General features: G+C 36.6%; 1 protein-coding gene across 1 annotated transcript in view; it reads left to right on the forward strand.

Moving 5' to 3' along the window:
* The window catches only part of TXNDC16 (thioredoxin domain containing 16), a 93,475-nt gene that overhangs the window by 41,161 nt on the left and 36,310 nt on the right, over positions 1-16,004 (forward strand). The window contains exons 9-14 of the mRNA XM_081113230.1: positions 1,782-1,932; positions 4,911-5,077; positions 5,468-5,525; positions 8,397-8,520; positions 14,555-14,698; positions 15,692-15,751. Of these exons, the coding sequence (XP_080969356.1) occupies positions 1,782-1,932; positions 4,911-5,077; positions 5,468-5,525; positions 8,397-8,520; positions 14,555-14,698; positions 15,692-15,751 (704 nt within the window). The remainder of the gene's footprint in view (positions 1-1,781; positions 1,933-4,910; positions 5,078-5,467; positions 5,526-8,396; positions 8,521-14,554; positions 14,699-15,691; positions 15,752-16,004) is intronic.

Consider the following 16,004-nt stretch of genomic DNA (forward strand, 5'->3'; position numbering starts at 1 on the left):
AAGTGTTGGTTAAGAAGAGTGTACATTGACACGTAATAAAAGAGATAGCATGCCATGGAGACACTAGTTCTTTCTGCTGCCTCCCTATATTCCCTTCTTAAAGAATCTGTGTATAGGCCAAGAAGGGTGTTACCCTCACCCCATACATATCACATTCAATTAAATCAGAGGCAGCTACCTGACCTAGGGCCAACCAATTCATTTGTTTACCTGAGCAAATGCCATCCCCTCTCCCAGAAACTTAGAATTGGGCATAGAAAAACAATTATACAATCTTGTGGCTCTCTTGCTCACAGGATTGTTTTGCCCATAGAGAAGTAAAGCTGAGAACATTGTCTTTATACAGAGTTGGGAGTTGAAGAGTATTATTGGCAAAATGAAGGTCTTGCAGAACTCTTGCTGTTCAGATCTCTACATTTACTCACTGATCTAATTACTTTAATTTTCCTTGTATTCTCTGAGATACTCTCCTAAACTTCCAATAAATGTTTCTCCCCCACCTCCCTTTTTGGTTTCTGTTATCTATCACCAAATAATCCGTGATTAAGTAACTTTCCAGCATTATTATTTCAGAGGTTATGATATGAATTCTAGGCTCAGCTAGGTCCTGCTCTCAACACTTTCCTTTCAGTGTGTGACTATTTAGGGTCCTCCTCAAAAAGTTATGTGCTTTGTGCCTTGGCTATACTGTTTCTTTTGTCGGAAATACCCATTTGCTTTATCTTCTTGGAGAGGTCTTTTTCTCCCTTGCTGTTTTTAATCTCTATGATGATCTTCCTGAACCCTTTTTCTCTCCTTCCCAACTTGAGGCAGAATTAAATATTTCTTTGTTTTCCATAGCACTTTGTATATTGTAGCACTTATAACCTACATTTTAATTGTTTTACTAAATATATCTCCTTTAGTGTAAGCCTCTCATGAATTTGAATTGTCTTAATCATCTTAGTTTTGTATTTTAGCATAGGGCCTGATATATAGTAGGTATTAAGTAAATCTTTGATCATTTTTTAAAAAACCATTGACTCTGTTAGAGATGCTTTAAAATTGAAGTCAGTGAACCTTGGAACTCAGTTTAAACATGTAGCAAGAAATAAAACAACATTTTAAAAATTAAAAAATTTGCAATATTTTGCCAAACTCTACTAATGCCATATGAAGACTTTTAAAAATGCTATTTTAATTTTGGCAAATCTTACTTTCCCACTATAAGTTTATCTTTGGATTCTCATATTGAATGGAATGCCAAAACTCAAATTATAAGCCATATTTGCTGAGTTTTATAATAGTTCAGATACAACCTTACCAACTCCCACGAAGTGTCACATGGTTTCTGTCTTAAGGCATGTGTTGGCTGAAGTTTATTCAAAACAGATTTGGGTTTAAATTAAACCTAGAAAATTTGTGTTTGAAAGCTTTATTTAACATATCTCTAGAAAGGAAACACTATTTGAAGATAATCTTATTGTCCTCAAGGTGACAGCCTTTTATTTTAAAAAAATATTATGTTGACCTACCTATAACCCAGTTTAGAAGCTACCATGAGAGAATTCAGGAAAATAATAGCTTCATGTGGTTTGTTAAAAATATTACAGTTAATTTTCTTTAATATTCTGTATCTTTAGCTTAGGTCCATTTTATTTTAATGTTGCACTCTTTTAGGCTTTTACTAAAACATTGATTCAAAAGCATGAGACTTAAAGAGATGTGTGAAGTCTTTCTGGATGGTAGAAGGATCACACATCGAACTTCAAGTGAGTCTGTCCCTGATTTTTAATTTACAGAATGGAGGATATAAAATATGCACATCTCTACTTTTTTCATTGTAAAGCAGTCTTGGACTTGACCCAACAATGTAGAAGAACACTAATGGGACAGCCATTGACTACACTGGACATTTATCGATTTATTAAGTCAATGGAAGCACCTCTGCTGGTATGTGTCTTATTTTAATGTATTTGGATAATTCATACGTTAAATTTATTGCTTTGATTCACAGATATGCATTTTACTTAGATGAGCTATATCTTTTCCCCCTTTTTTGAACATATGTCTTGAATTTAGGGGAATTTAGGAATATTTCCTTATTAAAGGTAGAAGAGATGATACATTGTTCAAAAAATGAATATTTTATGCCTTGAAGTGTTGTATTGAAACCCAAATAGAGTCTTGTGTAGTGGAATTATTCTGTGGTAGTTATAATGCACTGTGACCACGCTGAGATCACAAAGATCACATCATGGTCAAGAAAAGATCTCTTGTGAATATTTTGATCACTATTTTAAAAGTTGGTAAATATTGGCAGTATAGCATTTCTGATGTTTCTCTTTTCTTAGTATTAGCCTGAAAGAATTTTATGGAGACTCAGTAGGTATTGGTGATTAGCAGACTTTTCTCTGAAAGTTCAAAGGGTTGTCCTGAGCACGTGTAAAACCTTCAGTAAGCCTTTTCATTCAGCATGTCCTTTTTATATAAAAATGGTGCAGGTGTATTAGAAATAATTCAAACAGTGCAGCAAAGTGTAAAGAAAAAAATTTAAAGCCGCCTACTCCCATCATTCAGAAATAAGCTGTTAGGTAACCATCACACCAGCCATAAAGACACTCACAAATAGAGGGATGAATAGATTAATGGATATATCATATTGCATATGGTATTTTATAGTAAGAAGTATTATATTTAATCTTATTTGAATTTAATAAGAAGAAAAAGAAACTGGTATAAAACGAGGGATTATGGAACTTTAAAAAATATATATGTTTTTAGTGATTTTAAGATACAGAGGAAGAGGGAGGGAGGGAGAGAGAAACATCTATCAGCTGCCTCCTGCATGCCCTTTACTGGTGATTGAGCCCACAACCTCAATATGTGCCCTGACCAAAATTGAAATGGCAACCTTTTGGTACATGGGTTGATGATCAACTGAGCCACTGGCCAGGACAGGATTATGGAACTTTTATAGACCATTTCTTCACCATTAGAGGGCTCTTAGGAAATATTGTCCTAAGTGTTGAAAATGATTATGAAAAACATTAGGAAGTTAAATCATTTTTTAAAAACTATGTTTTCATTTAAGATAGTATTGATTCCCCCCCTTGCTGTGAAAGATGAGAAAATTAATTTCAGTTCCCTTTACCCTGCTGATTATTGTCAGTTTTGTATTATTTTTACATTATTAAGATTTATAGTATTTGTTATGTTCTGTAACCATAGTTCCCACTTCTTAAAAAGCCTTGCTTCTATATTTAAATAGATTCAGAGCTCACCAGTCCGTTTTACTGGCCTCATTCCTGAGTTCTTCGAGTCAGTTTTGTTTAGTTTGATTTTGGCTTCAAACACCATTTTTTAAAAAGCAGTACATAGTCTTTCCTTTCTCTTCACACAGAGGAGGAGCATTTATCTTATTTCCATGGGGAGAATACTCTCTGAATTGGTTTTGATCTCCCATTTCACCATAGAGCCCCAAAAGGAAGATATCAGTTCACTGTACAGTTCTTCACTATTTCTCTCCCGACTCATTTCCTTTTCTTCCAATATTGAGATATTAAGAATTCTGTCTACATAGCAGTACTGTTTTTGCCATTGGGGGCAGGATTAGGACTCATCCCAAGATTTACTAAAAATCTGTTTCTTCTGTGGCTACAGCATTCTGACTTGAAGTTGTGCCCTTTTTCTAAAATTTCTGCTGATGAATTTTCTCTTGCTGTTCTAAAAACTTTTTTTTTTTAAAGATAGGTAATGAGAAGGGAGATTCTCGGGTCTTATTTCACTTTGTTATACTTACCAGGAATTATGTAATCGTAGTTTTGAAATCAGTGCCTGGTTGGAGAGCCAAGCTGAGAATCTAAACCCTAAACCATGGTGTCAGCCTAGAAAGGCTCGGCAATCCAAGAAGCACAGGATGGTGGACTCAGGGTTACTCAAGATCCCCAGAAAGGGATCTTCCGCCTGAAGTCTGGTGCTAGCATTCCAGGAACTGAGAGTGGGAAGGGGGCTGGGTGGCCTCTCAGTATTTGCTTACTTAATTCCCCTGCTTTTGGCATGCTGTTCACACACTCTGCTGTTCCTAAGCTCCCGTCCCCTCCCCCCATTTCTCCTGGTTTGAGGGACAGTTTCCTATGCTCATGGAGTTGGGGAGGGGAATCTGGGGATCTAACTACTTCTCCAAAGTTTTCACCTATTCCTCCTTTTAAAATATCCTTCCTGCCATCCCCCTTCCAGCATTTCTTTACCAGCTTCAGAGATACCAGGCACGGACAGTTCCTGAACCATTGGAGGATTTATTCTGCAGTTAAAATGGAATTGTTTCTTAGCTTTCTTTCCTTCATGGCTTAGAGTTTTGTTTTGTAGAGTCAGTGATTCTGTTCTCCAGCATTCAAAATTTTGCTGACTTTTCTCTTTTAATTTCTTCACGTATGTATGTTTTTCTTTTTTAAAAAATCCTACTGCTGTAGTTTTCCTGGGATTTCTGGAGGGAGTGAAATTAGCTGTGTGTATTCAAGCTGCTGTGGTAACTCAGATGTTCCTCATTGTTCTGCAATGTGCTATTACATGTGAAATTCTTATATGAAAGAGTGCATTCCTTAGTTATCTCTTCTATCTTATATGAAATATCTATCTTTATTAGTACCACAATGTTTTACTTATTGTTTTTTTCTTTATACTATGCTTATTCCTTATGGGTCGTAATTTCATGTTTAACCTCTTATAAAATTTTGTTAGTTTTATAATGCTTAAACCAAATAGGTACATTGGAAGCATTAAACTTAGAAATTATGAGACCATTTCTGGTAATACTAGATTTATTTCACAGACTTGTTCTTTTACTTCTGACTTTATTAATAAGAACCAGCAAGGTTTAAATCCAAATGTTGGAACATTATTATCACATTTTGTTCTTTTTTTAAATGAAGACTGAAGTTGCTGAAGATCCTGAGCAAGTTTCAACTGTTCATCTCCAACTAGGATTACCTTTGGTGTTTATTGTTAGTCAACAAGCTACATATGAAGCTGATAGAAGAACTGCAGAATGGATTGCTTGGCGTCTTCTGGGAAAAGCAGGAGTTCTGCTCTTGTTAAGGTATCTTAAATGTGCCTTATTCACTGTGTTTAATAAAACACTAATATTTTTCTCATATTTAAATGTGGTAATCTGTTCACTTGTAAATAAACTCAAATCTGTAATAGATTCTAATATTGTTAGAACAAGTTGCTGAGCTAAAGTCTAAAATTATTAGCATGGTTGAAATTTAGACATTAAAATTTATCTAAAGAAAGATATAGATAAAGATAGAGATCAGAAAATTTGGTCTGTATTTATATATGAAATTTCTGAGTCATGAAATTATTATCTTTTTTCATAAATTTCTTTTTAGTATGAGAGCTTACAGTTCTATTTTAGATTGACATCCTGGATGTCTGTTATCCTTCAGATTAGCTACATAACACATTTATTTCCATTTTGAAAAAGGGACTCTTTGGAAGTGGACATTCCTCAGCAAGCTAATGTGGTCTTCAAAAGAGAAGAGGTTAGTCACTTTGTGGCTTGGTCTACAATGCCTACTTGTTTAAAGTAATATATGCTTATTATAGAAAAATTCTGTAAATTGCCACTATTCCAACATACTTGCTATTAATATTTTGGTGTGTTTTTTTCATTTGTTAGTTTGTCTTTTTCCCCATATTCATATACAGTCAAACCTCATTTCCGGAACATCTCCCATCTCGAACAGTTGAGTTCTCGACGAAGTTGTTCACAGAAAAAATGTCTCAGTTGTCGAACCAAACTTATTAGGTTTTCGGTTTTTGAATTGACAACCCTTTCAGGCTGATACCTTAGGATGACAAAAAGCATCTCCCAGGCAACACACAAAAGAGAATGCTTTTGTTGCTGGTAAAATCCACCTTACCATAGCTTTAAAACATAAAGAGGCCATCAAGAGTGCTAATGTTGCTAAGGATGTGAAAGAAACAATGATCATAGGCAACTGAAGAAGTAGAAAAACTATTGTTGATTAGAATAAATGAAAGCAGTTAGCTAGTGATGGCATTTCAGGGGCAATGATATGTGAAGAGCAAAGATGCTGCATGCTGCCCTGAAGGACACCCCTGTAAGGTCTGCTGAAAGTGATTATTTTAAGACTAGTAGGGGGGGTGGTTCGATAAATTAAGAAAAAGAAGTGTTTCTTTATAGAGTAAACAGTACATTAGACATGTACTGTATATAAGAAAGGTTAGCCCTTGCCGGTTTGGCTCAGTGGATAGAGCGTCAGCCTGCGGACCTAAGGGTCCCAGTTCAATTCTGGTCAAGGGCACATACCTCGGTTGCAGGCTCCTCCCCGGCCTGGGCCCTGGTCAAGGTGCATGCAATAGGCAACCAATCAGTGTGTTTCACTCACATCGATATTTCTCTCTTCTTTCTCTCTGTCTTCCACTCTCTCTAAAAATCAATGGAAAAATAACTTCAGATGAGGATTAAAAAATAAATAACTTTATTAAAAAAAAGGTTAAAATGGAATTATTTGGGGGTCTAGAATGGGTTAATTCAATTTATTTTATTTCTAATGGGAAAAAATGACTTGGTTTTGGAACAAATCACTTCTTGAACAGCCCTTGGAATGAATTAAGTTCGAGAACCAAGGTTCTACTGTATGTATTTATATATTTTTAAAGAAAATTTGGATCGTGCTATATATCTTACTTTTCACTTAAAATGATATTTAATTACTTATTATTGTGCTATGATGCCTGCCTTTGTATTCTGTTTTGAGTAACACTGATTCTTTTGGCTAAATTTTTAGAAGTGAAATGTGTCAAAGGAAATGGAAATTTTTAAGGCTTTTAAAATACATTGTCAAATTGCCCACCAGAAGGGTTGTAGGTTTGCTCCCCATTCTCGGTCGGGTCGAGCGCAGGAGACAACCAATCCATATGTCTCTCTCACATTTATGTTGCTTTCTCTTTCCCTCCCTCTCGTCCTCCTTTTTCTCCCTTCCTTTCTCTCTCCTTCCCTCCCTCTCCCCTGTTTCCCCAGTCTCTAAAAATCAATGGAAAAAATATCCTTGGATGAGGATTTTTTAACAACAACAAAATAATCCTCAAACTATACACTTATAATTTGTGTTCTTTTCTCTGTGAATGTTATACTTCAATAAAAAAGTTTACCACGTCTGGCTGGCATGGCTCAGTGGTTAAGTGTTGACCTATGAACCAGGCAGGAGGTCACGGTTTGATTCCCTGTCAGGGCACATGCCTGGGTTGTGGGCTAGATCCCCAGTGTGGGGTGTGCAGGAGGCAGCCGATCAATGATTCTTTCATCATTGATGTTTCTCTCCCCCCCCCCCCCCGCTTTCTCTCTAAAGTAAATAAAAAATATATTTAAAAAAAGTTTACCACAACAATTTCTATGTATATTTGGAATAAATTCAGTTTGATTTTATTGATTTTTGATTCCTGTTCCTTTTAGCTCCATTATGTTTCTGCAGAAGTAAAAAATTTCTTGCTTTGACTGTAGTATTGAAAAGATGAAGATATGTGATATCAAAGAACACACACACTTAAAGCTTTTTCTCTAGCTTTATTCTATTGTATAGTTTACTAAAGTAATCTAGTTGCCTTTGGGCATTAGCAAAGAAATTTTAATGGCATAATGTCAACTGGAATAGAATTTTGCATTCTTTAAATACCTGGGAGCAGATAGCATTTTTTATGTTTATAGCTAAATAGGCAATTAAAACTTTTTGGTGGGATTATATTGATTGGCTCTTTCTGCAATAAAATTGTATATATATATATATTTCCATTTTATATTTAGGTAGGATTTACTGTTACATGTGAAATGTTTCAGATTTCAGTATAATGTAATTGTGTAAAAAAGCGAGACTTCCTTTTTAAATTTTATTTATCACTTACAGTTACATTTAATATTATTTTATATTAGTTTCAGGTGTTTAGCATAGTGGTTAGACAATCATATACTTTACAAAGTGTTCCTCCCCATATTTCAAGTACTGACTTGGCACCGTACATAGTTATTACAATATTATTGACTATATTGCCTATGCTATACTTTACATCCCCATGACTATTTTGTAACTGCCAATCTGTAGTTCTTAATCCCTTCATCTTTTTCACTTAGTTCCTCAAACCACCCCCGACCTGCAAGCGAGACGTCCAGTTATTTTTTTTGCCATCTGTTTTTAAAGTGCACGCTATCTTTTTATATAAAGTATGCTTGGATACTTTTCAGAGTGACTGTGGAGTTAATTTCTTCCTCTGGTTTTATTTAATTTAAAATCTAAGTTCAAAGGTCTAACTTCATTGTATTGTCAACAAGTAAAATATTTTTATATTAAAATGCTTTATTATATTTTAGTTATGTTTCTTAAAATTATTTGTAGGGGATGCCAGTGGAATTTTTGGTGTTACATGATGTTGATTTAGTAATATCCTATGTAGAAAATAACACATACATTGAGGAAAGACAAGAAGATGAAGCCGATGACATGGAAGGTCCAGATATGGGTAATATGTTTTGTGATGCTCACCTCACCCATTCCTGCCTAGCATCTATTACATCAGGAAAGTTCAATGAATTAACTTTCTCATAGAATGTATTCACATTCAAGACTAGGAAAAAATCTGAAGAAATTTATTTTGAGTAATTTTATCAAATTGCTTAGGTGAAAAGACATAAGGATACTGTATTCTGTTTTGTGTGATAACTTTCTTTGTTAGGCTTCTAGCTTTCCACATCTGTACCTTTATCTTCCACATCAGTTCTTTCAACCCTACTGGACTATTCCATGTTTAAAAATGACCCAGGAGTCACACATGGTGTTTTATTTTTATTATTCCTATTAGGAAGTGAAATTCTAACAAACATTATATTTATAGTTGTAAATAAATCTGATTGTAAACAATGTAGGGAGTAAATTTCAATAGCATTTTTTTTGTTTTTTAATTAAATCTTTATTTTTCAGATTATTACAGTTGTTCCTCTTTTCCCCCCCCATAGTTCCCCTCCATCCGGTTCCCACTCCACCCTCTGCCCTTACCCCCCTCCCCCCCACCACTGTCCTCATCCATAGGTGTACGATTTTTGTCCAGTCTCTTCCCACACCCCCCACACCCCTTGCCCCCACCGAGAATAGTTCACTCCCTTTCTATGCCCTGATTCTATTATATTCACCAGTTTTTTCTGTTCATCAGATTATTTATTCACTTGATTTTTAGATTCACTTGTTGATAGATGTGTATTTGTTGTTCATAATTTATATCTTTACCTTTTTCTTCTTCTTCCTCTTAAAGGATACCTTTCAGCATTCCATATAATACTGGTTTGGTGGTGATGAACTCCTTTAGCTTTTTCTTATCTGTGAAGCTCTTTATCTGACCTTCAATTCTAAATGATAGCTTTGCTGGGTAGAGTAATCTTGGTTGTAGGCTCTTGCTAGTCATCACTTTGAGTATTTCTTGCCACTCTCTTCTGGCCTGCAAAGTTTCTGTTGAGAAATCAGCTGACAGTTGTATGGGTATTCCCTTGTAGGTAACTGAGTTTCTTTATCTTGCTGCTTTTAAGATTCTCTCTTTGTTTTTTACTCTTGGCATTTTAATTATGATGTGTCTTGGTGTGGTCCTCTTTGGATTCCTTTTGTATGGGATTCTCTGCACTTCCTGGACTTGTAAGTCTATTTCTTTCACCAGGTAGGGGAAGTTTTATGTCATTATTTCTACAAATAGATTTTCAATATCTTGCTCTCTCTCTTCTTCTGGCACCCCCATAATTCAGATTTTGGTACGCTTGAAGTTGTCCCAGGGGCTCCTTACACTATCTTCATATTTTTGGATTCTTTTTTCTTTTTGTTTTTCCGGTTGGGTGTTTTTTGCTTCTTTGTATTTCAAATCTTTGACTTGATTCTTGCAATCCTCTAGTCTGCTGTTGGAACTCTGTATATATTCTTTATTTCAGTCAGTGTATGCTTAATTTCTTGTTGGTCCTTTTTCATAACGTCAAGGGTCTCACTAGATTTCTCGAGGGTCTCACTAAATTTATCGGCGGTGTCTAGAAAATACTTGAAAAAACCTTCTAAGTGTGGTTTTGAACTCTATGTCCTGTAGTTTGCTTTCCTCCATTTCTGTCATTTGTGACCTGTTTCTTTGTCTTTGCATTTTTTATGCTTCCCTGTGTTGATAGAGTGGCTTTGTGTGCTAGGTGTCCTATAGGGCCCAGTGGCTCAGCCTCCCCAATTACCTGAGGTGGACACTCTTGGTGCACCCCTTTGTGGGCTTTGTGCACAGTCTTGTTGTAGTTAAGCCTTGATTGTTGTAGGTATCACTGGGAGGAATTGACCTCCAGGCCAATTGGCTATGAGAATCAGCTGTGTCTGCAGTGGGAGAACTGTGCTGAAGACACCCTTCAGGGGCAAGACTTGCTTCAGTGGGGCTTTGGTGCTCACTGAGTCTGCCCCTTGAGTGTATCCCTTACGGATCTGAGGAGCTGTAATCTGGATGGTCCCACTCTGACAACTGGGTACACTGGCTCTTGGATCTCTAAGGAGGTGCTAATTTAGCTTCTGCCTGAGGCTACTCAGCAGGAGCTATGGAGATATCTGCAGATTCCTCTTCTTTGTTTGGGATTGGAGGTGCCCAGATGAGGCCCACCTGTGAAGCAGTGCAAGCTGCTGTGGGGCCTTGGGCCTTCTTTTGGAAGTTCTGGGTCTCTCTGACCCAGCTGCAGTTTGTTAGGTAATTTTCAGATTGCAAAGGGCCAGGCCTTTCACATGCAAAAGCCTCTGCTCGCAGCTTGGGTGGGGCAGGGTCTCAGGGAATCAACAGGGCGGAGCAAACAGCTATGGCTGCTCCTCAGTCCTACCCTAAGAGGCCCCGCTTCTCAGTGTCCTGGTAATTGCTGCAAGCACCTTGAGAGAAAGTCGCCCTTGAGTTCTGACCGTTGCCAGGCAGTCCAGTTTCTCCCCGTATGAGTCTGGGTCCCCAGAGACTCGCCCATAACTGGAGTTCAGAGCAGTCAGGAGCTTTAGACTCTCTCCAGATTGAAAAAGACAACCGTGTCCTCAGTTGCCAGCCTTTTCCACGTGTGCCTCCATACCTCTGCACTTTACTTCTGCACCTGCTCTGAGTCTCAGTGTGCTTTTCTCTTTCCTTCTAGTTGTAGAATTTCCACTCAGCCAGCCTTCCTCTGGTTCTGGATGATGTCTGTTTTGTTTTTTAGTTGTATTTTTGAAGTGGTTGTGCCTCAATAGCATTTTAATACTTCTATTTAACATGTTATTTCTGTTTTTTATTGCTCTTATTGCTTACATTTTTGAAGTATTCTATAGTTTTTAAGGCTACTCCCCTCACATTCTTTACTTTGATTGTTATTCTCTGAGTTAACCGATGTACCTTCATTTTGTGGGTGAAAAATGTTTGTTTTAGTCGAGTTAAATGATCCATCCAAAGTCACATAAATGGCATGTGGTAGAACCTGGATTAGAATAATCACTTTGAATTGAAATCTTATTTATGAGCATTATCATTCCATTTTTCATGGCATCAATCCTATTGGTAATTTCTCTCTTTTTCACTAGTCTATACTATCTTTAAGGCAGGGGTTATGTCTTGTTCATTCTTGTATCCCATTTCGTAAATACTTGAATGTTTTATATAATACTATTATTATGAACCCCAGGAAGGAAATAATTTGTATATTTTTTATGAGATCCATCATTATTATGATCAAAGTTTATATTATAAATTTAATAAGGGCTCTGAGCTTTAACTGTTACCGGTAACCAGTTTCCTAGTTTGAGCTCTGTTTTAGTTCTTTTCTGATATGCAGAGGTTAGAATTGCTTGTTGTTGAAGCCAGAATTCTCCTGTATAGCATCATCATTCCATAGATAGACCTGTGTTCTGGTCTCTTGTTCCCTGCTGTTTTCCTATCATGATTCATATATTCTAGTCTTCAGAGTCAGGAGAATTGCAGTGTCAGTTTAATAAGATTTCTTTCCTCAGTAGGTGTCACCTGTTTCAAGCTTTCCATGTTTGCACATCCCCTATTGCTTCCGAACTCTCTGGCCTTAGTTTGCCCTCTGTGTTGCTTTCTCTTTCTACAACTCTCTACTTGCCTTCTTTCCCTGTCCTAGTTCTCATATATTTCTTTTATAGCTCTGCCTTTTATTTGTTTTTTTTGTTGTGATTTTTTTTGGTCTTCCTATGTTTGTAATGCATATTGGCTCATGATATTGTGTGATACACGCCCATATAAATAATTTCCCCATCTTGTTTCATTCTCCATTGTATAGGAATGATAGATGAGGGCTAGGAAAGAGTTTGTTACCATGTAGAAAAATGTCCTTCAGAGGAAATGGGCACAGGATGAATCAGAATAAAATGGATTGAGTTCTACAAAAGGACATTATGGAAAAAAATAATTAAACATGTACGACTTAAAAGAGTGTGTGTATTGATGGGTAGGTGAAAGGTATAGCTGAGGAGTGAGGAAATTTACAAGTGAGGGTAACTTATTAAGAGAGAGAGAGATAAAAAAAAAAGGGAAAGGAGGTCTTGGAACAAGATAGAGAAGAACAGATGGATTAGGAAATAAGAAAGGAATGGCAGGAAAATGAAAAACATTATATACAGGGTGGGACAAAAGTAGGCTTACAGTTGTGAGTACACGAAAGAGTTTATTCTTGTATTATTTATTATTGTATTATTTTCCATACACACAACTATAAACCTACTTTTGTTCCACCCTGTAAGAAATAAGAGAATAGCTTTTTTTATCAATTTGAGTATTGAGGGCATAACTTTTTAGTGTCATAGAATGTGGTATCTAAAAGTACCTTAACCCAGGGACACAGATGATAGTGCGGTGAAGGCCTGAGGGCAGGTGTGGGTATGGGATGGCGGGAGCCAGTGTGGAATAAAATGGGGGCATCTGTACTAATTTCAACAGTAAAGATAGAAAACATAAAAGTACCTTAAAGTTAATGCAGTGCAACTCTTAAGTTTCACAGATTTGAACACAGGCCCAGAGAGTTATGAATTGGCCAGCATCATGCAGTTGAAACTTGCTGAGATGTACTGAAATTGAGATCTAGTATTTTATTGTAGAATATTAGAAGTTATATGGAAAATAATACTTTAGTTCTCCAACTGTATTGTCTTTCTCACTTTCTTTTACAGTGTTATTACAGGGAATTATGAACTTATAAAGTAGACAGGATATTAAAACAAATCTGGTATCCATTATTTGGCCTTATCCAACTGCCATTAACCCATGGCTATCCTGTTCTAATCACCACCATCCCTTATTTTGTAGCAAACACCAAATATATAATTTCATTCATTAATGTGTCCCTGTGTATTTCAGAGATATAAGGATTTATTTTAAAGTTAACATAATTATTGCTATTACTACATCTAAAACCCAGTAATCTTTAATACCATCAGATATGTAGTCAGTTTTGCACTTGCAATTGTCATGCTCTATTCAGCTTATGTCAAATTTTCTGGGAAGCTTTAGTATCTCTCTAATCAAGTTAGATGCCTCTTCAGTGTTACCATATAATTTATACAAACTCCAACATAATATATACGGATTTAAAATGTGTTTTTACCACATACATGGATGGATGGATGGATGGATGGATGGATGGATGGATGGATGGGCGGATGGATGGGTGGATGGATGGGCGGTTGGTTGGTCAGCCAGCCTATCTGTCTATCTAAATTAACGATGGGTTTTTACATATTCAGAATCCACCATAACTTGATGCATTTAGAATAAAAGCCAAACTTTTTGGCTCATATGGTCTCTTATGATCTGCCACTGCCAGCCTACAGTTTTCTCATACCATTTATTCCTCTAACTCATCTTGTTTTAGTCAGTTTTGCCTTCCTTCTGTATCTAGTATATACTAAGCTCTTTTATGTCTCTGAGCCTTTGCATATGCTTATATTCTTCTTGCTTCAGACATTCTTTTTTTGATGCTCTACCTGGGAGACTTTGGATCTCCCAATCAAACTCTCCCTGCTATAATCTCTCACTATCCTTTTCCTTTTTTAAACTGATCACAATTTATAATGATGTCTTTATTCAGTGATGAGGTTATTGTCTGACCTTTCTGTAGAAAGACTCTCCATGTGTCAGGGAATATATCTGTTTTTGTCTCCTACTTTCCCTGGTGTCTATCACAGTGCTTGTCATATAGTGAAAGCTAAATAAACACTGAACTTTTTTATTATAAATTAATATTTTATCACAAACAAAATATCATATTCATATTTTTCCAGACAAGTTTAAATAAGTGCTTCTGGACTTGACTAAAACATCACAGTTTCTGAGTCAAGAAGCACTTCAGAGTTATTTAGGGTAGGACGCCAGATAACTAGAAAGTTTTCTAAACAATATGCGTCTTTAATTAATAAAATAGTGCAAATTCAAAAGTTTTTATAGAGTGCTAAATTTTCATATGCTCACCTGGGAAAAGAGTTTAATTATTTTTAATTATACTTTTATATATACATTACGTTCTTTTCAAATGTTTTAGGAATGCAAGATGATGAAGTGGCAGAAAGTGTTTACAGAGATAGGAAGAGACAGCTGCCTTTGGAACTCACAGTGGAACTAACAGGAGAGACATTTAACACGACAGTAATGGCTTCCGACAGCATAGTGCTTTTCTACGCTGGCTGTGAGTATGAATCTTTCGAGGAGACTATATTACGTATTAGAACATTAAAATAGGCAGGTTTTATTTTTGCATTCTGCATATTGTGCAGTGTAAGATGACATAGCTTTCATATGTCCCAGGTAAGCTGCACATAATGAAACATTTACTTTTAGCTGATTCTGGGATTGTAAAACTGATTATATATATCTGACTTACAAATTGAAGGTTAATGATTAAACTAGATGTTCAGCTTGTTAACTTAGAAATATTGTGATTCAAGCTAATGCTTTTAATATGTTAACAGTTCTTATAGATTTACTAGTGGCCTGGTGCACAAAATTTGTGCACAGGAGGGAGGGAGGGGTGTCCCTCAGCCTGGCCTGCACCCTCTCCAATTGGGGTCATCCCTCTCGCAATCCAGGACCGCTGGCTCCTAACCGCTCACCTGCCTGCCTGATCGCCCCTAACAACTCTGCCTGCTGGCTTGACCATCTCCAACTGCCCTCCCTTGCTGGCCTGATCACCCCTAACTGTCCCCCCACCCCTGCTGGCCTGCTCACCCCCAACTGCCCCCCCCCGCCAGCCTGCTCTCCCCCAACTGCCCCCCCGCCAGTCTGATCACCCCCAACTGCCCTCACCTCCTGGCCTGATCGCCCCTAACTGCGTCTGCCTCAGCCCCGCCACCATGACTTTGTCTGGAAGGACATCCGGAAGGTCTCCTGGAAGGTCTCCCGGTGTAATTAACATATTACCCTTTTATTAGTATAGATAGGAAATATATTGCTTTTCTCTTTAAATAATAGCCCTTCAACTATATTCTCTCCATTATGAATGCAGAAAATTTGTTGTGTTTGGAACATTCTTAAATGTTTGAAACAATATTGAGTTTGTATACTTATTAAGAAATAACAATTTTGGGAAACCCCTTAAATCTCTTTGTTTATTATGTATAAGTATGAATGCTTTGGAGAGATGCATATTGTAATATCTGTTGAATTTTTTATTTTTATGTAGGGCAAGCAGTATCCATGGCATTTTTGCACTCCTATGTTGATTTGGCAGTTAAATTGCAAGGTAAAGGTATTGTGCTGTGGTATGCATGCTTATTTTCCTGATTCTGAGCTGTTGCTACTTGCAAAACTGTTTATGCTAAAGATGAAGAAAACTGCATAAAATTTCAGGCTATTAATGTTTTTGTTTCCAAGATTAAGTTAATTAACCATGAGCTTCAGAAATGCTTCTAAGCATTCATTTTGATTGTCTTCATGGAACTGTCTTTAATTGAGTACTTGTGGCCACATAGTTAATCTATAACCTTTTGGGCTGA

Source organism: Myotis nattereri (genome assembly GCF_964212035.1).
Source record: "Myotis nattereri genome assembly, chromosome: 1".
Classification (NCBI taxonomy): Eukaryota; Metazoa; Chordata; class Mammalia; order Chiroptera; family Vespertilionidae; genus Myotis; species Myotis nattereri.